Below are 25,695 nucleotides of genomic sequence, written 5' to 3'. Positions count from 1 at the left end.
AAAAAAAAGGCGTGTAAAAAAATGCCCTGTAAAAAGAAGCGCTTGTCATTTCTTCAGCCGTTTTTCTCCTGTCACTAATGTACAACTCGCCTAAAACAACCCTGGATATTGCTGACAGTTTCCTTCACTCCTTCCCTGCCCCCTCCCAATTTTTTTTAGCTGCATCTAGACGGGATGAATGGATGGGGTCTGCTTGCCCCCCTCCCCTTGTATATAAGATTTGCGGCGGCGGTGGGACCATCTCTCCTGGAATTCTTTTCTTTCTGGAGTCTTTCCTCAAAAACTGCCCTGTGTGAACCCGGTCATAGATTGGTACCACAGTATATATCCGCGCCCCTCCTGTATACTGCGCTGTCCGGCACTATTAACATGTAGCCCAGCACTGGGGTGCCCCTATTTCCTTCTGGCCCCTATGCAGCTGTACCAGCAATGCCATCTCCACAATACCACATGATATTATGTTACATTATAGCATATTGTAGTATTATTATGGATCTATGGGGATATATATGGGGAGATATACCGTATCATCCATGTATTATAGTCTTTTATATACTCAGGATTTTATATGCAGGAATTCACACTCTGTCGCTTCTTGTCTTTTCTTATTTTGGCATGGAGGAGATTCGCTGGGAATGTCTCGTGCCCCTGAGATTACCCGCTGATCCTCGCACCAGTCTCTTCAGCAGCAGCACATGGAGTAAGTTGCTTGGCAGCTCCTCCTTCCAGTTCCTCTCATCCTCCCCTGGCAGCACACTCCATGCCCCCTGTATGGGCATTCAGCTCCCCACAAGTGTCCTGTGTGTGCTGGGGGGATGCATGGCAGAGGCTGGAGCCTGGCACCACGGTGCTGGAGAGTAGGCAGCTCTGTGCCCATGTGGAAGGCATCACTATGAGGATTGCACTGCTGGAGTATTAGGCTGGAGGAGACTGATGCCCTGTGCAGGGACCTGGAGGCTGGAGGAGACTTTACTGGGGTCCTCGCTGCTTACACGGATCTGGAATTCCGCTTCTCACCCCGGAGCACAATGGCATTTACTTTCGCTGCCTTCTGCTACATGTTGTCCCTGGTTCTGTGTGCTGCTCTCATCTTCTTTGCAATTTGGCATGTAAGTAATGGGCATGGGGCACAGAGGGCGGCAGGGGCATATCCAGAGGTTATGTGTATAGGGGGTTACAGGGGTATACATAGGAGTTATGTGTTCAGGGGCACAGAGGGTGGCAGGGGAATATCCAAAAGCTTTGTGTATAGGGGCACAGAGAATGTTGGTGTATTTCCAGGAGTTATGTGTATAGGGGGTTACAGGAGTATATATAGGAGTTATGTGTATAAGGGGCAAAGAGGGTGTCAGGGGCATATCCAGGAGTTATGTGTTCAGGGGCACAGAGGGTGGTAGGGGAATGTCCAAAAGCTATGTGTATAGGGGCACAGAGAATGTTGGTGTATTTCCAGCAGTTATGTGTATAAGGGGCACAGAGGATGTCAGGGGCATATCCAGGAGTTATGTGTATAGGGGCACAAAGGGTGGCAGAGGTATATATAGGAGTTATATGTATAGGCGTAACAGAGGATGTCGGGGCATTTCCAGGAATTATGTGTATAGGGGCACAGAGGGTGGCATGGGACAATTGAGGAGTTGTGTGTATGAGGGGCACAGAGGGTATCAGAGGCATATCCAAGAGTTATGTCTGTAGGGGGCACAGAGGATGTCAGGGGCATATCCAGGAGTTATGTGTATAGGGGCACAGAGGGTGGCAGAGGTATATATAAGAGTTATATGTATAAGCGTCACAGAGGATGTCGGGGCATTTCCAGGAATTATGTGTATAGGGGCACAGAGGGTGGCATGGGACAATTGAGGAGTTGTGTGTATGAGGGGCACCGGGGGACAATGACATCCAGGAATGTTAGGATAGGGTTATAGACTGGGTAGGGTGGAAAGAGCGCCCAGGAGTAATGAGATGGGTACAGAAGGGGCATTCAGGAGTTAAAATATCTGTTTAGTCTTTGCACAGTTTATGTATGAGTGACAAGACATGCTGGGACTTATGGTTCCACCCTGGATTATTACTGTAACGAGACTTATGAAGTTATTATTATAGAGGATTCATAACCCCATAAATGATCTATTTACTAACAACCGCTGATCCGTCTCGAGTTGTCTTTTCTTTTGTATTATCCGTTCTGCATTGTCATTGCCACTCAGCCTCTCTGCAATTTGACATGTGAGTAATGGGCGTGGGGGCACAGAGGGTAAAGGGGGCATCCAGTGGAGGTGAAAGCAAAGAGGGGGGGAGCGCATCACACAATCATGAACTGGAGGGGGCAAATACAATAGTAGTGACATCCCGGAGTAATCCAGGGATTACAAATAGCCGGGTAGCTCCAGATGGTAGGATGTGCTGGGAGTTGTAGTGCCACCACAGCTGGTAAGATGCCTTAGTTCTGCTTTACATTGGTGATACAATGTAGCGGGTTATTAGATCAGAATTATAAGGAGCGCTCATTCATCATGAGGTCTTTGTAGTCGTCTTGGTTCTTTTCTGTTGGCTCATGGTCTTTTCACTTTGATATGGAAGTAATGGGCATAAGAGCCACAGGGGGTGGCGGGGCAACCTGGGGTTATGGCATGGAGGACATTTCTGTCGAGTTCTATAAAATCTTTTTTACTACACTAAAGCACATTAGATAGAAAGCCGACCCCACGCCGCTGACCGGTGGTAAGAACATAGGGAGAATTAATTATTTCTACAAACAGTCTTCTGGAGTAGAAAAGTCATGAATGCCTCAAAAGTCGCAATTTGCAGGGAAAAAAAGTGCAACTTCTGAAGCATGTGCTCTGCTCGTGGTACAAGGCTAAAAATTAGGTGGGACTCAGCAGAAGGGGGTGGCCCGACAAATGTAGTGGCTGAAATTATAGCACAAATTCCCTCCAACTACTAACGAGATTAATTTATAAAGAGACAGTCACCGCTTAATAAATCAGCGGCATCTTACTCCAGCGCTCTTTAGATCAAAACTGACAATATGAAACGCCAGTCTTAATAAATTCCCCCCAAAGTGGCAATCATTTAGTGACTTTGCGAGCGATCGTCCTATAAAAACGACATGTTTAAACTAACAAATGATTGGACGTGCACAGCCAACAACGTAGAAATCCAACATGAGCGACCGACTTTTCAAAAAGTCAGACATCTATGTGTGTGTGCGGTGTGCAGTATTATAGTAGATATATTCTTGTATATAGGGACAGTATTATAGTAGTTATATTCTTGTACATAGGGGGCAGTATTATAGTAGTTATATTCTTGTATATATGGACAGTATTATAGTAGTTATATTCTTGTATATAGGAGCAGTATTATAGTAGTTATATTCTTGTATATAGGGGGCAGTATTATAGTAATCTCTTGTATATAGGAGGCAGTATTATAGTAGTTATATTCTTGTATATAGGGGGCAGTATTATAGTAGTTATATTCTTGTATATTGGAGCAGTATTATAGTAGTTATATTCTTGTATATAGGGGGCAGTATTATAGTAGTTATATTCTTGTATATAGGGGGCAGTATTATAGTAGTTATATCCTTGTATATAGGGGTCAGTATTATAGTAGTTATATTCTTGTATATAGGGGGCAGTATTATAGTAGTTATATTCTTGTATATAGGAGCAGTGTTATAGTAGTTATATTCTTGTATATAGGGGCAGTATTATAGAAGTTATATTCTTGTATATAGGGACAGTATTATAGTAGTTATATTCTTGTATATAGGGACAGTATTATAGTAGTTATATTCTTGTACATAGGGGGCAGTATTATAGTAGTTATATTCTTGTATATATGGACAGTATTATAGTAGTTATATTCTTGTATATAGGAGCAGTATTATAGTAGTTATATTCTTGTATATAGGGGGCAGTATTATAGTAGTTATATTCTTGTATATAGGGGGCAGTATTATAGTAGTTATATCCTTGTATATAGGGGTCAGTATTATAGTAGTTATATTCTTGTATATAGGGGGCAGTATTATAGTAGTTATATTCTTGTATATAGGAGCAGTGTTATAGTAGTTATATTCTTGTATATAGGGGCAGTATTATAGAAGTTATATTCTTGTATATAGGGGGCAGTATTATAGTAGTTATATTCTTGTATATAGGAAGCAGTATTATAGTAGTTATATTCTTGTATATAGGGGGCAGTATTATAGTAGTTATATTCTTGTATATAGGGGGCAGTATTATAGTAGTTATATGCTTGTATATATGAGCAGTATTATAGTAGATATATTCTATTAAATAGGAGGCAGTATTATAGTAGTATATTCTTGTATATAGGAGGCATTATTATAGTAGTTATATTCTTGTATATAGGGGGCAGTATTATAGTAGTTATACTCTTGTATATAGGGGCAGTATTATAATAGTTATATTCTTGTATATAGGGGGCAGTATTATAGTAGTTATATTCTTGTATATAGGAGCAGTATTATAGTAGATATATTCTTGTATATAGGGGGCAGTATTATAGTAGTTATATTCTTGTATATAGGGAGCGGGATTATAGTAGTTATATTCTTGTATATAGGGGCAGTATTATAGTAGTTATATTCTTATATATAGGGGCAGTATTATAGTAGTTATATTCTTGTATATAGGGGGCAGTAATATAGTAGTTATATTCTTGTATATAGGGGGCAGTATTATAGTAGCTATATTCTTGTATATAGGGGGCAGTATTATAGTAGTTATAGTCTTGTATATAGGAGGCAGTATTATAGTAGTTATATTCTTGTATATATGAGCAGTATTATAGTAGTTATATTCTTTTATATAGAGGGCAGTATTATAGTAGTAATATTCTTGTATATAGGGGGCAGTATTATAGTAGATATATTCTTGTAAATAGGAGGCAGTATTATAGTAGTTATATTCTTGTATATAGGGGGCAGTATTATAGTAGTTATATTCTTGTATATAGGGGGCAGTATTATAGTAGTTATATTCTTGTATATAGGTGGCAGTATTATAGTAGTTATATTCCTGTATATAGGGACAGTATTATAGTAGTAATATTCTTGTATATAGGGGGCAGTATTATAGTAGATATATTCTTGTAAATAGGGGCAGTATTATAGTAGTAATATTCTTGTATATAGGGGGCAGTATTAGGGCGGGTTCACACATGGCGGAATTCCACTTAAATTCCGCTGCGGACACTCCGCAGCGTTAATCCGCAGCGGAGCCGTTTCTCCATTGACTTTCACTTTAATTTAGCAGTGTTCGTTTACACGATGCGTACAATTCCGCTGCGGAGCATAGGCTGCGGAGCGGAATTTGGTGTCCGCAGCATGCTCTGTCTGTTGCGGAGCAGTGGCGGACTCATGGCGGAATTTCTCCATTGACTTCAATGGAGATTCTAAGTTCCGCAATGAAGTCCGCAGCTGTCATGCACATGTCATGTGTGCTGCGGATGCGTCTTGCTTTTTTAACTTGACATTTCTTCATTCTGGCTGGACCTAGGTATTTCTAGGTCTACAGCCAGACTGAGGAAGTCAATGGGGCTCCCGTAATGACGGGAGCGTTGCTAGGAGACGTCTGTAAATAGTCACTGTCCAGGGTGCTGAAAGAGTTAAGCGATCGGCAGTAACTGTTTCTGCACCCGGGACAGTGACTACCGATCCCAATATACATGTATCTGTAAAAAAACATATAAGTTCATACTTACCGAGAACTCCCTTCGTCTGTCTCCAGTCCGGCCTCCCAGGATGACGTTTCAGTGTAAGTGACGGCTGCAGCCAATCACAGGCCAAGCACAGGCTGCAGCGGTCACATGGACTGCCGCGTCATCCAGGGAGGTCGGGCTGGATGCCGAAAGAGGGACGCGTCACCAAGACAACGGCCGGTAAGTATGAAAATCGTTTACTTTCACTAGGGAAAGTGCTGTCCCTTCTCTCTATCCTGCACTGATAGGGAGAAGGGAAGCACTTTTCCCGCAGTCTGCAGCAGCTAGTCCGCATCAATGTACTGCACATTTTGTGCAGATCCGCTGCAGAATCTGCAACGCAGATTCTGTGCGGCATCGATGCGGACAGTTGCGGAGGAATTCCGCCATGTGTGGTCATGCCCTTATAGTAGTTATATTCTTGTATATAGGGGCAGTATTATAGTAGTTATATTCTTGTATATAGGAGGCAGTATTATAGTAGTTATATTCTTGTATATAGGGGCAGTATTATAGTAGTTATATTCTTGTATATAGGGACAGTATTATAGTAGTTATATTCTTGTACATAGGGGGCAGTATTATAGTAGTTATATTCTTGTATATAGGAGCAGTATTATAGTAGTTATATTCTTGTATATAGGGGGCAGTATTATAGTAGTTATATTCTTGTATATAGGGAGCAGTATTATAGTAGTTATATTCTTGTATATAGGGGCAGTATTATAGTAGTTATATTCTTATATATAGGGGCAGTATTATAGTAGTTATATTCTTGTATATAGGGGGCAGTATTATAGTAGTTATATTCTTGTATATAGGGGGCAGTATTATAGTAGTTATATTCTTGTATATAGGGGGCAGTATTATAGTAGATATATTCTTGTAAATAGGAGGCAGTATTATAGTAGTTATATTCTTGTATATAGGGGGCAGTATTATAGTAGTTATATTCTTGTATATAGGTGGCAGTATTATAGAAGTTATATTCCTGTATATAGGGACAGTATTATAGTAGTTATATTCTTGTATATTGGAGTCAGTATTATAGTAGTTATATTCTTGTATATAGGGGGCACTATTATAGTAGTTATATTCTTGTATATAGGGGGCAGTATTATAATAATTATATTCTTGTATATAGGGGCAGTATTATAGTAGTTATATTCTTGTACATAGTGAGCAGTATTATAGTAGTTATATTCTTGTATATAGTGAGCAGTATTATAGTAGTTATAGTCTTGTATATAGGAGCATTTCCTCCGCAACTGTCCGCATCAATGCCGCACCTAATCCGGGTTGCGGATTATGGCTGCGGATCTGCCCAAAATGTGCAGTAAATTGATGCGGACTAGCTGCTGCGGACTGCGGTAAAAGTGCTTCCCTTCTCTCTATCAGTGCAGGATAGAGAGAAGGGACAGCACTTTCCCTAGTGAAAATAAACGAATTTCATACTTACCGGCCGTTGTCTTGGTGACGCGTCCCTCTTTCGGCATCCAGCCCGACCTCCCTGGATGACGCGGCAGTCCATGTGACCGCTGCAGCCTGTGATTGGCTGCAGCCGTCACTTAGACAGAAACGTCATCCTGGGAAGCCGGACTGGAGACAGAAGCAGGGAGTTCTCGGTAAGTATGAACTTCTATTTTTTTACAGGTAGCTGTATATTGGGATCGGTAGTCACTGTCCAGGGGGCAGAAACAGTCACTGCCGATCGCTTAACGTTTTCAGCACCCTGGACAGTAACTATTTACTGATGTCTCCTAGCAACGCTCCCGTAATTACGGGAGCCCCATTGACTTCCTCAGTCTGGCTGTAGACCTAGAAATACATAGGTCCAGCCAGAATAAAGAAATGTCATGGCAAAAAAGCAAGACGCATCCGCAGCACACATAACATGTGCATGACAGCTGCGGACTTCATTGCGGAACTAAGAATCTCCATTGAAGTCAATGGAGAAATTCCGCCATGAGTCCGCAACCAGTCCGCCACTGCTCCGCAACAGACAGAGCATGCTGCGGACACCAAATTCCGCTCCGCAGCCTATGCTCCGCAGCGGAATTGTACGCATCGTCTAAACGAACACTTCTAAATAGAAGTGGAAGTCAATGCAGAAACGGCTCCGCTGCGGATTAACGCTGCGGAGTGTCCACAGCGGAATTCAAGTGAAATTCCGCCACGTGTGAACCCAGCCTTATAGTAGTTATATTCTTTTATATAGGGGGCAGTATTATAGTAGTTATATTGTTGTATATAGGGGGCAGTATTATAGTAGTTATATTCTTGTATATAGGGGCAGTATTATAGTAGTTATATTCTTGTATATAGGGGGCAGTATTATAGTAGTTATATTCCTGTATATAGGGGGTAGTATTATAGTAGTTATATTCTTGTATATAGGGGCAGTATTATAGTAGTTATAGTCTTGTACATAGGGGGCAGTATTATAGTAGTTATATTCTTGTATATAAGAACAGTATTATAGTAGTTATGTTCTTGTATATAGTGAGCAGTATTATAGTAGTTATATTCTTGTATGTAGGGTCAGTAGTATGGTAGTCATATTCTTGTATATAGGAGCAGTATTATAGTAGTTATATTCTTGTATATAGGGGTAGTATTATAGTTGTTATATTCTTGTATATAGAGGCAGTATTATAGTAGTCATATTCTTGTATATAGGGAGAAGTATTATAGTAGATATATTCTTGTATATAGGAGCAGTATTATAGTAGTTATATTCTTGTATGTAGGGTCAGTAGTATAGTAGTTATATTCTTGTATATAGGGGCAGTATTATAGTAGTTATATTCTTGTATATAGGGAGAAGTATTATAGTAGTTATATTCTTGTATATAGGGAAAAGTATTATAGTAGTTACTGCCGATCGCTTAACTCTTTCAGCACCCTGGACAGTGACTATTTACAGACGTCTCCTAGCAACGCTCCCGTCATTACGGGAGCCCCATTGACTTCCTCAGTCTGGCTGTAGACCTAGAAATACATAGGTCCAGCCAGAATGAAGAAATGTCAAGTTAAAAAAGCAAGACGCATCCGCAGCACACATAACATGTGCATGACAGCTGCGGACTTCATTGCGGAAATTAGAATCTCCATTGAAGTCAATGGAGAAATTCCGCCATGAGTCCGCCACTGCTCCGCAACAGACAGAGCATGCTGCGGACACCAAATTCCGCTCCGCAGCCTATGCTCCGCAGCGGAATTTTACGCATCGTCTAAACGAACACTGCTAAATTAAAGTGGAAGTCAATGGACAAACGGCTCCGCTGCGGATTAACGCTGCGGAGTGTCCGCAGCGGAATTTAAGTGAAATTCCGCCACGTGTGAACCCAGCCTTATAGTAGTTATATTCTTGTATATAGGGTACAGTATTATAGTAGTTAAATTCTTGTATATAGGGGACAGTATTATAGTAGTTATATTCTTGTATATAGGAGCAGTATTATAGTAGTTATATTATTGTATCTAGGGAGAAGTATAATAGTAGTTATATTCTTGTATATAGGGACAGTATTATAGTAGTTATATTCTTGTATATAGGGTTGCAGTATTTTAGTAGTTATATTCTTGTATATAGTGGGCAGTATTATAGTAGTTGTATTCTTGTATATAGGTGCAGTATTATAGTAGTTATATTCTTGTATATAGGAAGCCGTATTATAGTAGTTATATTCTTGTATATAGGGGGCAGTATTATAGTAGTTATATTCTTGTATATAGGGGGCAGTATTATAGTAGTTATATTCTTGTATATATGAGCAGTATTATAGTAGATATATTCTATTAAATAGGAGGCAGTATTATAGTAGTTATATTCTTGTATATAGGAGGCATTATTATAGTAGTTATATTCTTTTATATAGGGGGCAGTATTATAGTAGTTATACTCTTGTATATAGGGGCAGTATTATAGTAGTTATATTCTTGTATATAGGGGTCAGTATTATAGTAGTTATATTCTTGTATATAGGAGCAGTATTATAGTAGTTATATTCTTGTATATAGGGGGCAGTATTATAGTAGTTATATTCTTGTATATAGGGAGCAGTATTATAGTAGTTATATTCTTGTATATAGGGGCAGTATTATAGTAGTTATATTCTTATATATAGGGGCAGTATTATAGTAGTTATATTCTTGTATATAGGGGGCAGTATTATAGTAGTTATATTCTTGTATATAGGAAGCATTAATATAGTAGTTATATTCTTGTATATAGGGGGCAGTATTATAGTAGCTATATTCTTGTATATAGGGGGCAGTATTATAGTAGTTATAGTCTTGTATATAGGAGGCAGTATTATAGTAGTTATATTCTTGTATATATGAGCAGTATTATAGTAGTTATATTCTTGTATATAGAGGGCAGTATTATAGTAGTAATATTCTTGTATATAGGAGGCAGTATTATAGTAGTTATATTCTTATATATAGGGGGCAATATTATAGTAGTTATATTCTTGTATATATGAGCAGTATTATAGCAGTTATATTCTTGTATATAGGGGGCAGTATTATAGTAGTTATATTCTTGTATATAGGGGCAGTATTATAGTAGTTATATTCTTGTACATAGGGGGCAGTATTATAGTAGTTATATTCTTGTATATAGGGGCAGTATTATAGTAGATATATTCTTGTAAATAGGAGGCAGTATTATAGTAGTTATATTCTTGTATATAGGAGCAGTATTATAGTAGTTATATTCTTGTATATAGGGGGCAGTATTATAATAATTATATTCTTGTATATAGGGGCAGTATTATAGTAGTTATATTCTTGTACATAGTGAGCAGTATTAGGGCAAAGCCACACGTGGCGGAATTGCTCTTGAATTCCGCTGCGGACACTCCGCAGCGTTAATCCGCAGCGGAGCCGTTTCTCCATTGACTTCCACTTCTATTTAGTAGGGTTCGTTTAGACGAAGCGCAAAATTCCGCTGCGGAGCATAGGCTGCGGTGCGGAATTTGGTGTCCGCAGCATGCACTGGATGTTGCGGAGTTGTGGCGGACCGGTTGCGGACTCATGGCGGAATTTCTCCATTGACTTCAATGGAGATTCTAAATTCCGCAATGAAGTCCGCAGCTGTCATGCACATGTTATGTGTGCTGCGGATGCGTCTTGCTTTTTTGCCATGACATTTCTTCTTTCTGGCTGGACCTATGTATTTCTAGGTCTACAGCCAGACTGAGGAAGTCAATGGGGCTCCCGTATTTACGGGAGCGTTGCTAGGAGACGTCAGTAAATAGTCACTGTCCAGGGTGCTGAAAGAGTTAAGCGATCGGCAGTAACTGTTTCTGCACCCTGGACAGTGACTACCGATCCCAATATACAGCAACCTGTAAAAAAAATAGAAGTTCATACTTACCGAGAACTCCCTGCTTCTGTCTCCAGTCCGGCTTCCCAGGATGATGTTTCAGTCTAAGTGACGGCTGCAGCCAATCACAGGCTGCAGCAGTCACATGGACTGCCGCGTCATCCAGGGAGGTCGGGCTGGATGCCGAAAGAGGGACGCGTCACCAAGACAACGGCCGGTAAGTATGAAATTAGTTTACTTTCACTAGGGAAAGTGCTGGCCCTTCTCTCTATCCTGCACTTATAGAGAGAAGGGAAGCACTTTTACCGCAGTCCGCAGCAGCTAGTCCGCATCAATTTACTGCACATTTTGGGCAGATCCGCCGCAGAATCTGCAATGCAGATTCTGTGCGGCATTGATGCGGACAGTTGCGGAGGAAATCCGCCACGTGTGGGCATGCCCTTATAGTAGTTATATTCTTGTATATAGTGAGCAGTATTATAGTAGTTATAGTCTTGCATATAGGAGCAGTATTATAGTAGTTATATTCTTTTATATAGGGGGCAGTATTATAGTAGTTATATTCTTGTATATAGGGGCAGTATTATAGTAGTTATATTCTTGTACATAGGGGGCAGTATTATAGTAGTTATATTCTTGTATATAAGAACAGTATTATAGTAGTTATGTTCTTGTATATAGTGAGCAGTATTATAGTAGTTATATTCTTGTATGTAGGGGGCAGTATTATAGTAGTTATATTCTTGTATATAGGAGCAGTATTATAGTAGTTATATTCTTGTATATAGGGGTAGTATTATAGTAGTTATATTCTTGTATATAGAGGCAGTATTATAGTAGTTATATTCTTGTATATAGAGAGCAGTATTATAGTAGTTATATTCTTGTATATAGGGAGAAGTATTATAGTAGATATATTCTTGTATATAGGAGCAGTATTATAGTAGTTATATTCTTGCATGTAGGGTCAGTAGTATAGTAGTTATATTCTTATATATAGGGGCAGTATTATAGTAGTTATATTCTTGTATATAGGGAGAAGTATTATAGTAGTTATATTCTTTTATATAGGGAAAAGTATTATAGTAGTTATATTCTTGTATATAGGGGCAGTATTATAGTAGTTATATTCTTGTACATAGGGGCAGTATTATAGTCGTTATATTCTTATATATAGGGGGCAGTATTATAGTAGGTATATTATTGTACATAGGAGGCAGTATTATAGTAGTTATATTCTTGTATATAGGAGCAGTATTATAGTAGTTATATTCTTGTACATAGGGGCAGTATTATAGTAGTTATATTATTGTATAGGGGGCAGTATTAGAGTAGTTATATTCTTGTACATAGGGTGCAGTATTATAGTAGTTATATTCTTGTACATAGGGTGCAGTATTATAGTAGTTATATTCTTGTATATAGGGGGCAGTATTATAGTAGTTATATTCTTGTATATAGGAGTCAGTATTATAGTAGTTATATTCTTGTATATAGGGGCAGTATTATAGTAGTTATATTCTTGTATATAGGGGCAGTATTATAGTAGTTATATTCTTGTATATAGGGGCAGTATTATAGTAGTTATATTCTAGCACATAGGGGGCAGTATTATAGTAGTTATATTCTTGTATATAGGGGGCAGTATTATAGTAGTTATATTCTTGTACATAGGGGGCAGTATTATAGTAGTTATATTCTTGTATATAGGGGGCAGTATTATAGTAGTTATATTTTTGCACATAGGGGAAGTATTATAGTAGTTATATTCTTGTCTATATGGGGCAGTATTATAGTAGTTACATAGTTACATAGTTACATAGTTTGTACGGTTGAAAAAAGACATATGTCCATCAAGTTCAACCAAGGAATGGGAAAGGGGAAGTGGGATGGGAAAGGGGAAGTAACAAATTTCTACACATAGGAGCTAATATTTTTTTGTTCTAGGAAATTATCTAAGCCTTTTTTAAATCCATCTCCTGTCCCTGCTGTGACCAGCTCCTGCGGTAGGCTATTCCATAAATTCACCGTTCTCACAGTAAAGAAGGCTTGTCGCCTCTGCAGGTTGAACCTTTCTTTTTCCAGACGGAGGGAGTGCCCCCTTGTTTTTTGAGGGGGTTTTACATGGAAAAGGATTTCACCATATTTTTTGTATGTGCCATTCATATATTTATATAAGTTAATCATGTCCCCCCTTAGTCGTCTTTTCTCAAGGCTAAATAGGTTTAGTTTTTTTAATCTTTCCTCATAACTTAGATTCTCCATGCCCCTTATTAGCTTCGTTGCTCTTCTTTGTATTTTTTCAAACTCCAGGGCATCCTTTCTATGAACTGGAGCCCAGAACTGGACTGCATATTCTAGATGAGGCATCACTAATGCTTTGTAAAGTGGTAATATTACATCCCTGTCTCGCGAGTCCATGCCTCTTTTGATACACGACAATATTTTGCTGGCCTTTGAAGCAGCTGATTGACACTGCATGCTGTTATTTAGTTTATGATTTACAAGTACACCCAGATCCTTCTCAACAAGTGACTCCCCCAGTGTAGCTCCCCCTAGGACATATGATGCATGCAGGTTGTTCGTACCCAGGTGCATAACTTTACATTTATCTACATTAAACTTAATTTGCCAAGTGGACGCCCAAACACTTAGTTTGTTTAAATCTGCCTGCAATTCACAAACATCTTCCATAGTCTGAACTATATTACATAGCTTGGTGTCATCTGCAAAAATAGAAATCGTGCTATTAATCCCATCCTCTATATCATTAATAAATAAGTTGAATAATAGTGGTCCCAGCACTGAACCCTGGGGTACACCACTTATTACCGGGGACCATTCAGAGTAGGAATCATTGACCACAACTCTCTGGATACGGTCCTTGAGCCAATTCTCAATCCAATTACAAACTATACTTTCTAAACCTATAGTCCTTAATTTACCCATTAGACGTCTATGGGGGACAGTGTCAAATGCCTTTGCAAAGTCCAAAAACACTAAATCCACAGCGGCCCCTCTGTCTAGGCTTCTGCTTACCTCTTCATAAAAACAAATCAGGTAAGTTTGACAACTTCTGTCCTTTGTAAAACCGTGCTGGCTGTCACTTATAATACTATTTATTGTCACATAATTCTGTATATAGTCCCTCAATAGCCCCTCAAACATTTTCCCCACAATTGATGTTAAGCTCACTGGTCTATAATTATATTCTTGTATATAGGGGCAGTATTATAGTAGTTATATTCTTGTATATAGGGGCAGAACTGTAATGGCAGGGGGTAGGGAGACGGACAAGTGAGCCCTAATCTACCCGCCACTCTGTCCCTGCCTACTTGCAACGACCCGCCCTAGGCGACGGGGTACAACTGGGCGGCGGTCCCTGCGCTCAGTAAGTGCACGACAAACATACAAAGGAACACAAGCAAGAAAAAGGGGCCGTTGCCCACGGCAACACCGTGAGCAACCAGAGTGGTGAACGAGCCGAGTCAAGCCAGGAGTGTGCGAGGTACAAAACGAAAAGCAGAAGAGTAGTCGGTAAGCCAGGGTCTGTATGGAGCAGGATCAAAAATAGCAGGAGCTGTAGCTGGGCCAGGAAACCACAAGGAAAGAATCACAAGCACCGAGGGACAGGAAGTGCAGGCTTAAATAGACCGAGGGCGGGAGCTAGCTGAGTCTGGCCAGGTTACGATAGGTTCTCCCACTCCTAAGCCTGCCAGCCTGAATGGTGGAAGCAGGAGTCAGTCTCAGGGATGTATTCTCAGGTGCTGACTGATTAGTTCTGGGAGTTAACCCCGAAGCTGTGCCTGGCAGATCCTTTACAGTACCCCCCCTTTTATGAGGGGCCACCGGACCCTTTCTAAGTGGACCTGGCTTACTGGGGAAACGCAGGTGGAACCTCCTGACCAATACCCCAGCGTGAACATCCCGGGCGGGTACCCAAGTCCTCTCCTCGGGCCCGTATCCTCTCCAATGGACCAGGTACTGGAGGGAGCCTTGGACAATCTTGCTGTCCACAATCCTGGCCACCTCGAATTCCACCCCCTCAGGGGTGAGGATGGGAACAGGAGGTCTCCTCGAGGGAGCCAAGGACGGGGAGCAGCGTTTGAGGAGGGAGGCATGAAACACGTCGTGTATCCGAAAAGACGGGGGTAACTCCAGCCGGAAGGAGACAGGATTGAGGACCTCAATTACCTTATACGGCCCAATAAACCGGGGAGCAAACTTCTTGGACGGAACCTTGAGACGCAAGTTCCTAGACGACAACCACACCAGATCCCCGACCATAAACAGGGGGTTAGCAGAACGTTTTTTATCAGCCTGAGTTTTTTGTACGCTCTGGGACACCTCTAGGTTTTTCTGAACCTGGGCCCAGACTGTGCACAGTTCCCGATGAACGACCTCTACCTCGGGATTGTTGGAACTACCAGGTGAAACGGAGGAGAACCGTGGATTAAACCCAAAATTACAAAAAAAAAGGAGAGACCCCTGACGAGTTACTGACTCGGTTATTAAGGGAAAATTCGGCGAGGGGAATGAAAGAGACCCAATCAAATTGACAGTCAGAGACAAAACACCTTAAGTATTGTTCTAGAGATTGATTAGTCCTCTCCGTTTGGCCATTGGTTTCAGGATGGAAGGCAGAGGAGAAGGACAGATCAATCCCCAACTTCATACAGAAGGCTCTCCAAAACAATGAAACAAATTGTACCCCTCTGTCCGAAACAATATTGACAGGGACCCCATGGAGACGCAGGATGTGTTTGACAAACAAGGTAGCCAACGTTTTGGCGTTGGGTAGTTTCTTGAGGGGCACAAAGTGGCACATCTTACTGAAGCGGTCCACCACCACCCACACCACCGACTTGCCTTGGGATGGAGGCAAATCGGTGATAAAATCCATGGAGATATGTGTCCAAGGTCTCTGAGGAATGGGCAACGAACGCAGTAAGCCCGCTGGTCGGGACCTGGGAGTCTTGGACCTAGCACAAACCTCACAAGCGGCGACGTAGGCCTTAACGTCTTTAGGCAACCCAGGCCACCAATAATTTCTGGTAATGAGGTGTTTGGTACCCAGGATGCCTGGATGGCCAGATAGTGCGGAGTCATGATTTTCCCTAAGTACCCTTAGCCGGAATTGCAGGGGAACAAACAGCTTGTTCTCAGGAAGGTTCCCGGGAGCTGCACCTTGATCAGCAGCAATATCAGAGACTAAATCAGAATCGATCGAGGAGATGATTATACCTGGAGGCTAAATACAAGCAGGATCTTCCTCCGAAGGAGGGCTGGCCATGAAGCTACGCGACAGTGCATCAGCCTTAATATTTTTAGACCCAGCCCTATAGGTAACCAAAAAATTGAATCTGGTAAAAAATAACGCCCATCGAGCTTGTCTCGGGTTTAGCCTCCGGGCGGATTCTAGGAAAACCAGATTCTTGTGGTCGGTAAGGACCGTTACCTGGTGCCTAGACCCCTCCAGGAAGTGGCGCCACTCTTCAAATGCCCATTTAATGGCTAAGAGTTCGCGGTTGCCAATATCATAGTTACTTTCAGTTGGCGAAAACTTCCTGGAGAAGTAGGCACAGGGGCGGAGATGGGTGAGGGACCTGGTACCCTGGGACAAGATAGCCCCTACTCCCACCTCAGATGCGTCAACTTCCACGATAAATGGCTCCATTTGGTTGGGCTGAACCAGCACCGGGGCCGAGACAAAGCACTTCTTAAGGACCTCAAAAGCCTGGACAGCCTCAGGAGGCCAGTGGAGGAGATTAGCACCTTTGCGAGTGAGGTCCGTAAGGGGCTTAGCGATGACCGAGAAGTTAGCAATAAATCTCCTGTAATAATTAGCGAACCCCAAAAAACACTGTAACGCCTTCAGGGAGGCAGGTTGGACCCATTCCGCCACAGCCTGAACCTTGGCGGGGTCCATGCGGAATTCATGAGGAGTGAGGATTTGACCCAAAAATGGAATCTCCTTTACCCCAAACACACATTTTTCGGTTTTGGCAAACAGTTTGTTTTCCCGAAGGACCTGGAGCACCTTCCTGACATGCTCAATGTGGGAGGACCAGTCCTTGGAAAACACCAGTATGTCATCAAGGTACACTACCAGAAAAACCCCCAGGTAATTTCTCAAAATCTCATTTATGAAATTCTGGAAGACTGCAGGGGCATTACACAACCCAAAGGGCATGACTAGGTATTCGAAATGGCCTTCGGGCGTGTTAAACGCAGTCTTCCACTCATCCCCCTCTTTGATGCGAATAAGGTTATACGCCCCCCGTAGATCCAATTTAGAAAACCATTGGGCCCCCTGAACCTGATTAAAGAGATCTGGAATCAAAGGAAGGGGATACTGGTTCCTTACCGTGACCTTATTCAGGCTACGGTAGTCAATGCATGGCCTAAGACCACCATCCTTCTTCCCCACGAAGAAGAAGCCAGCACCTACCGGAGAAGAAGAGGGACGAATGTAACCCTTGGCCAGGGATTCCTGGATATACACTCTCATAGCTTCACGTTCGGGACAAGAAAGATTAAATATCCTACCCTTAGGAAGCTTAGCTCCTGGTACCAATTCGATAGCGCAATCGTATTCTCTATGAGGAGGTAACACTTCGGAGGCCTCCCTAGAGAAAACATCAGCGAAGTCCTGAACAAACTCGGGTAGCGTATTCGCCTCCTTAGGGGGAGAAATAGAATTAACAGAAAAACATGACGTACAACATTCATTACCCCATTTGGTTAGCTCCTCAGTATTCCAGTCAAACGTGGGATTATGCAACTGCAACCAGGGAAGACCTAGAACCAAATCGTACGATAATCCCTGCATCAACAGTACAGAGCATTGCTCCAAATGCATGGAGCCAACAAGGAGTTCAAAAACAGGGGTATGCTGTGTAAAATAACCATTAGCAAGAGGAGTGGAGTCGATACCCACTACCGGGACAGGTTTAGGCAAATCAATCAGAGGCATAGCAAGGGACATAGCAAATTCCACAGACATGATATTAGTAGAGGACCCTGAATCCACGAAGGCACTGCCGGTAGCAGACCTACCATCAAAAGAGACCTGAAAGGGAAGCAAGATCTTAGTACGTTTCATATTTACGGGAAATACCTGTGCGCCCAAGTGACCTCCCCGATGATCACTTAGACGCGGAAGTTCTCTGGCTGCAATCTTACGCTTAGGACAGTTGTTCACTTGATGCTTGTCGTCCCCACAGTAGAAGCAGAGACCATTCTTCCTGCGGAATTCTCTACGTTGTTGGGGGGACACGGAGGCCCCGAGTTGCATAGGTATCTCTGAATCTTTCGGGGAGGAACGAAGCAACGGAGCTTCGGGAGGCATCATGGGGGAGTCGGAAGAGAAAACACATAAACGTTCACGTTGTCGTTCCCTGAGACGTCGGTCAAGTCGTACCGCTAAAGCCATAACCTGGTCTAGGGAGTCAGAAGAGGGATAGCTAACTAGCAGGTCTTTCAGGGCATTCGACAGACCCAACCTAAACTGGCACCTTAAGGCAGGGTCATTCCACCGAGAAGCTACGCACCACTTCCGAAAGTCAGAGCAATACTCCTCAACAGGTCTCTTACCCTGACGTAAGGTCACCAGCTGACTCTCGGCAAAGGCAGTCCTGTCAGTCTCGTCATAAATAAGTCCAAGAACAGAAAAGAAACAATCAACGGAGGAAAGTTCAGGGGCGTCAGGAGCCAAGGAGAAGGCCCACTCTTGGGGCCCTTCCTGGAGCCGGGACATAATTATACCCACCCGCTGGCTCTCAGAACCTGAGGAATGAGGCTTTAAACGAAAGTAAAGCCTACAACTCTCCCGAAAGGAGAGAAAAGCCCTACGGTCCCCTGAGAACCGGTCAGGCAACTTGAGGTGGGGTTCAAGGGGTGCGGTGAGGGGAACTACCAGGGTAGCATCAGGCTGGTTGACCCTCTGAGCCAGGGCCTGGACCTGTAGGGAGAGACCCTGCATTTGCTGAGCCAGGGTCTCACGGGGATCCATAGTGGTGTCAGGGACCAGGGGTAGACTAGGTATGGGCTTGTGATTATGTAATGGCAGGGGGTAGGGAGACGGACAAGTGAGCCCTAATCTACCCGCCACTCTGTCCCTGCCTACTTGCAACGACCCGCCCTAGGCGACGGGGTACAACTGGGCGGCGGTCCCTGCGCTCAGTAAGTGCACGACAAACACGACAAACATACAAAGGAACACAAGCAAGAAAAAGGGGCCGTTGCCCACGGCAACACCGTGAGCAACCAGAGTGGTGAACGAGCCGAGTCAAGCCAGGAGTGTGCGAGGTACAAAACGAAAAGCAGAAGAGTAGTCGGTAAGCCAGGGTCTGTATGGAGCAGGATCAAAAATAGCAGGAGCTGTAGCTGGGCCAGGAAACCACAAGGAAAGAATCACAAGCACCGAGGGACAGGAAGTGCAGGCTTAAATAGACCGAGGGCGGGAGCTAGCTGAGTCTGGCCAGGTTACGATAGGTTCTCCCACTCCTAAGCCTGCCAGCCTGAATGGTGGAAGCAGGAGTCAGTCTCAGGGATGTATTCTCAGGTGCTGACTGATTAGTTCTGGGAGTTAACCCCGAAGCTGTGCCTGGCAGATCCTTTACAAGTACTATAGTAGTTATATTCTTGTACATAGGGGCAGTATTATAGTAGTTATATTCTTGTATATAGGGTGCAGTATTATAGTAGATATATTCTTATATATTGGGGGCAGTATTATAGTAGTTATATTCTTGTACATAGGGGGCAGTATTATAGTAGTTATATTATTGTATAGGGGGCAGTATTATAGTCGTTATATTCTTGTACATAGGAGCAGTATTATAGTAGTTATAGTCTTGTATATAGGAGCAGTATTATAGTAGTTATATTCTTGTATATAGGAGCAGTATTATAGTCGTTATATTTTTGTATATAGGAGCAGTATTATAGTAGTTATATTCTTATATATTGGGGGCAGTATTATAGTAGTTATATTCTTGTACATAGGGGGCAGTATTATAGTAGTTATATTATTGTATAGGGGGCAGTATTATAGTCGTTATATTCTTGTATATAGGAGCAGTATTATAGTAGTTATATTCTTGTACATAGGGGCAGTATTATAGTAATTATATTCTTGTATATAGGGGCAATATTATAGTAGTTATATTCTTGTATATAGGAGCAGTATTATAGTCGTTATATTCTTGTATATAGGAGCAGTATTATAGTAGTTATATTCTTGTATATAGAGGCAGTATTATAGTAGTTATAGTCTTGTATATAGGAGGCAGTATTATAGTAGTTATATTCTTGTATATAGGGAGCAGTATTATAGTAGTTATATTCTTGTATATAGGGCCAGTATTATAGTAGTTATATTCTTGTATATAGGGGCAGTATTTTAGTAGTTATATTCTTGTACATATGGGCAGTATTATAGTAGTTATATTCTTATATATAGGGGGCAGTATTATAGTAGTTATATTAATGTACATAGGAGGCAGTATTATATTCTTGTATATAGGGGCAGTATTATAGTAGTTATATTCTTGTATATAGGGGGCAGTATTATAGTAGTTATATTCTTGTATATAGGGGGCAGTATTATAGTAGTTATATTCTTGTATATAGGGAGCAGTATTATAGTAGTTATATTCTTGTATATAGGGGGCAGTATTATAGTAGATATATTCTTGTATATAGGGGCAGTATTATAGTAGTTATATTCTTGAATATAGGGGACAGTATAATAGTAGTTATATTCTTGTATATAGGAGCAGTATAATAGTAGTTATATTTTTGTATATAGGGGACACTATTATAGCAGTTATATTCTTGTTCATAGGAGCAGTATTATAGTAGTTATATTCTTGTATATAGGGGGCAGTATTATAGTAGTTATATTCTTGTATATAGGGGCAGTATTATAGTAGTTATATTCTTGTATATAGGGGCAGTATTATAGTAGTTATATTCTTGTACATAGTGGCAGTATTATAGTAGTTATATTCTTGTATATAGGGGGCAGTATTATAGTAGTTATATTATTGTATAGGGGGCAGTATTATAGTCGTTATATTCTTGTATATAGGAGCAGTATTATAGTAGTTATATTCTTGTATATAGAGGCAGTATTATAGTAGTTATAGTCTTGTATATAGGAGGCAGTATTATAGTAGTTATATTCTTGTATATAGGGAGCAGTATTATAGTAGTTATATTCTTGTATATAGGGCCAGTATTATAGTAGTTATATTCTTGTATATAGGGGCAGTATTATAGTAGTTATATTCTTGTACATATGGGCAGTATTAGGGCATGCCCACACGTGGCGGATTTCCTCCGCAACTGTCCGCATCAATGCCGCACAGAATCTGCGTTGCAGATTCTGCGGCGGATCTGCCCAAAATGTGCAGTAAATTGATGCGGACTAGCTGCTGCGGACTGCGGTAAAAGTGCTTCCCTTCTCTCTATCAGTGCAGGATAGAGAGAAGGGACAGCACTTTCCCTAGTGAAAGTATAAATGAATTTCATACTTACCGGCTGTTGTCTTGGTGACGCGTCCCTCTTTCGGCATCCAGCCCGACCTCCCTGGATGACGCGGCAGTCCATGTGACCGCTGCAGCCTGTGATTGGCTGCATCCGTCACTTAGACTGAAACGTCATCCTGGGAAGCCGGACTGGAGACAGAAGCAGGGAGTTCTCGGTAAGTATGAACTTCTATTTTTTTGACAGGTTGCTGTATATTGGGATCGGTAGTCACTGTCCAGGGTGCAGAAACAGTTACTGCCGATCGCTTAACTCTTTCAGCACCCTGGACAGTGACTATTTACTGACGTCTCCTAGCAACGCTCCCTTTCATTACGGGAGCCCCATTGACTTCCTCAGTCTGGCTGTAGACCTAGAAATACATAGGTCCAGCCAGAATGAAGAAATGTCATGTCAAAAAAGCAAGACGCATCCGCAGCACATATAACATTTACATGATAGCTGCGGACTTCATTGCGGAATTTAGAATCTTCATTGAAGTCAATGGAGAAATTCCGCCATGAGTCCGCAACCAGTCCGCCACAACTCCGCAACAGCCCTAGCATGCTGCGGACACCAAATTCCGCTCCGCAGCCTATGCTCCGCAGCGGAATTTTACGCATCGTCTAAACGAACACTGCTAAATAAAAGTGGAAATCAATGGACAAACGGCTCCGCTGCGGATTAACGCTGCCGAGTGTCCGCTGCGGAATTCAAGAGGAATTCCGCCACGTGTGGCTTTGCCCTTATAGTAGTTATATTCTTATATATAGGGGGCAGTATTATAGTAGTTATATTAATGTACATAGGAGGCAGTATTATATTCTTGTATATAGGGGCAGTATTATAGTAGTTATATTCTTGTATATAGGGGGCAGTATTATAGTAGTTATATTCTTGTATATAGAGGGCAGTATTATAGTAGTTATATTCTTGTATATAGGGACCAGTATTATAGTAGTTATATTCTTGTATATAGGGGCAGTATTATAGTAGTTATATTCTTGTATATAGGGGACAGTATAATAGTAGTTATATTCTTGTATATAGGAGCAGTATAATAGTAGTTATATTTTTGTATATAGGGGACACTATTATAGCAGTTATATTCTTGTTCATAGGAGCAGTATTATAGTAGTTATATTCTTGTATATAGGGGGCAGTATTATAGTAGTTATATTCTTGTTCATAGGAGCAGTATTATAGTAGTTATATTCTTGTATATAGGAGCAGTATTATAGTAGTTATATTCTTGTATATAGGGGCAGTATTATAGTAGTTATATTCTTGTATATAGGGGCAGTATTATAGTAGTTATATTCTTGTACATAGTGGCAGTATTATAGTAGTTATATTCTTGTATATAGGGGGGAGTATTATAGTAGTTATATTATTTTATAGGGGGCAGTATTATAGTAGTTATATTCTTGTATATAGGGGGCAGTATTATAGTAGTTATATTCTTATATATAGGGGGCAGTATTATAGTAGTTATATTATTATACATAGGAGGCAGTATTATAGTAGTTATATTCTTGTATATAGGGGGCAGTATTATAGTAGTTATATTCTTGTATATAGGGGCAGTATTATAGTAGTTATATTCTTGTATATAGGGGACAGTATTATAGTAGTTATGTTCTTGTATATAGGGGCAGTATTATAGTAGTTATATTCTTGTATATAGGAGCAGTATTATAGTAGTTATGTTCTTGTATATAGGGGCAGTATTATAGTAGTTATATTCTTGTATATAGGGGCAGTATTATAGTAGTTATATTCTTGTATATAGGGGACAGTATAATAGTAGTTATATTCCTGTATATAGGAGCAGTATAATAGTAGTTATATTTTTGTATATAGGGGACACTATTATAGCAGTTATATTCTTGTTCATAGGAGCAGTATTATAGTAGTTATATTCTTGTATATAGGGGGCAGTATTATAGTAGTTATATTCTTGTTCATAGGAGCAGTATTATAGTAGTTATATTCTTGTATATAGGAGCAGTATTATAGTAGTTATATTCTTGTATATAGGGGCAGTATTATAGTAGTTATATTCTTGTATATAGGGGCAGTATTATAGTAGTTATATTCTTGTACATAGTGGCAGTATTATAGTAGTTATATTCTTGTATATAGGGGGCAGTATTATAGTAGTTATATTATTGTATAGGGGGCAGTATTATAGTAGTTATATTCTTATATATAGGGGGAAGTATTATAGTAGTTATATTATTGTACATAGGAGGCAGTATTATAGTAGTTATATTCTTGTATATAGGGGGCAGTATTATAGTTGTTATATTCTTGTACATAGGGGCAGTATTATAGTAATTATATTCTTGTATATAGGGGCAATATTATGGTAGTTATATTCTTGTATATAGGAGCAGTATTATAGTCGTTATATTTTTGTATATAGGGGACAGTATTATAGCAGTTATATTCTTGTACATAGGGGGCAGTATTATAGTGGTTATATTCTTGTATATAGGTGGCAGTATTAGGGTATGTTCACACGGCCAAATTTCAGACGTATACGAGGCGTATTATGCCTCGTTTTACGTCTGAAAATATGGCTACAATACGTCGGCAAACATCTGCCCATTCATTTGAATGGGTTTGCCGACGTACTGTGCAGACGACCTGTTATTTACGAGTCGTCGTTTGACAGCTGTCAAACGACGACCCGTAAATTTACTGCCTCGGCAAAGAAGTGCAGGGCACTTCTTTGCCACGTAATTTGAGCCGTTCTTCATTGAAATCAATGAAGCACGGCTCAAGGTTTACGAGCGTCTCAGATGCCTCGTAAATTACGAGGAGGAGCTTTTACGTGTGAAACGAGGCAGCTGTTAACAGTCTGTCTTTTCACACGTAACTGCCTCTCAGCGTGTGAACATACCCTTATAGTAGTTATATTCTTGTATATAGGAGGCAGTATTATAGTAGTTATATTCTTGTATATAGGGGCAGTATTATAGTAGTTATATTCTTGTATATAGGAGGCAGTATTATAGTAGTTATATTCTTGTATATAGGGAGCAGTATTATAGTAGTTATATTCTTGTATATAGGGGGCAGTATTATAGTAGTTATATTTTTGTATATAGGGGACACTATTATAGCAGTTATATTCTTGTTCATAGGAGCAGTATTATAGTAGTTATATTCTTGTATATAGGGGGCAGTATTATAGTAGTTATATTCTTGTTCATAGGAGCAGTATTATAGTAGTTATATTCTTGTATATAGGAGCAGTATTATAGTAGTTATATTCTTGTATATAGGGGCAGTATTATAGTAGTTATATTCTTGTACATAGTGGCAGTATTATAGTAGTTATATTCTTGTATACAGGGGGCAGTATTATAGTAGTTATATTATTGTATAGGGGGCAGTATTATAGTAGTTATATTCTTATATATAGGGGGAAGTATTATAGTAGTTATATTATTGTACATAGGAGGCAGTATTATAGTAGTTATATTCTTGTATATAGGGGGCAGTATTATAGTTGTTATATTATTGTACATAGGGGCAGTATTATAGTAGTTATATTCTTGTATATAGGGGGCAGTATTATAGTAGTTATATTCTTGTCCATAGGAGAGGATAGACGTGTGCTTGTGAGCTCCCTGTTAGGACTATGCATGGCTTCTGACCCAGGTGGAGGGGAGGGGTCCTGGGCTGATGATCCTGGGAAAGCCCAGAGTCTGGAGTTTGGCCTGCAGCATGGAGATGGTGGAGGTGAAGATCTGGAAATGGTGGCTGGTGAGTCAACTGAATCTCACGATGTTGGTGAATTGTGCACAAAAATGACAAAGAAAAATATCTTTAAAATGGAAATGCAAGTTCGCAAATTGAGAACTGAAATTAACCAAGAGACTGATCCAAAGGCAAAGCTGATGAAATGTGAGTGTCTGGATGTTTGCACACGTGAGCTGGTGATATTGAAGGAGAGATTGCAGAAAGAATCATGCACAGTACCCAAAATAAAGAACTGGGCAATTGAGAACAAAAGGGAGACCAGAGCCCAAACTGTGAAGAGAAAAAATATCATTGCAAAAAAAGACACTGACTATAATACT

General features: G+C 40.6%; 1 protein-coding gene across 1 annotated transcript in view; it reads left to right on the top strand.

Moving 5' to 3' along the window:
• Nucleotides 1-673: 673 nt before the first annotated feature.
• Nucleotides 674-25,695, top strand: part of CNIH3 (cornichon family AMPA receptor auxiliary protein 3) — an 86,909-nt gene continuing 61,887 nt past the window's right edge. Inside the window, exon 1 of the mRNA XM_075864614.1 lies at nucleotides 674-1,109. Coding sequence (XP_075720729.1) covers nucleotides 1,029-1,109 — 81 coding nt within the window. The 5' untranslated portion in view covers nucleotides 674-1,028. The remainder of the gene's footprint in view (nucleotides 1,110-25,695) is intronic.

Source organism: Rhinoderma darwinii, chromosome 4, assembly GCF_050947455.1.
Source record: "Rhinoderma darwinii isolate aRhiDar2 chromosome 4, aRhiDar2.hap1, whole genome shotgun sequence".
NCBI lineage: Eukaryota > Metazoa > Chordata > Amphibia > Anura > Rhinodermatidae > Rhinoderma > Rhinoderma darwinii.
Note: the sequence above shows the minus strand (reverse complement) of the source record. Positions and strands in the feature narration are given on the sequence as shown.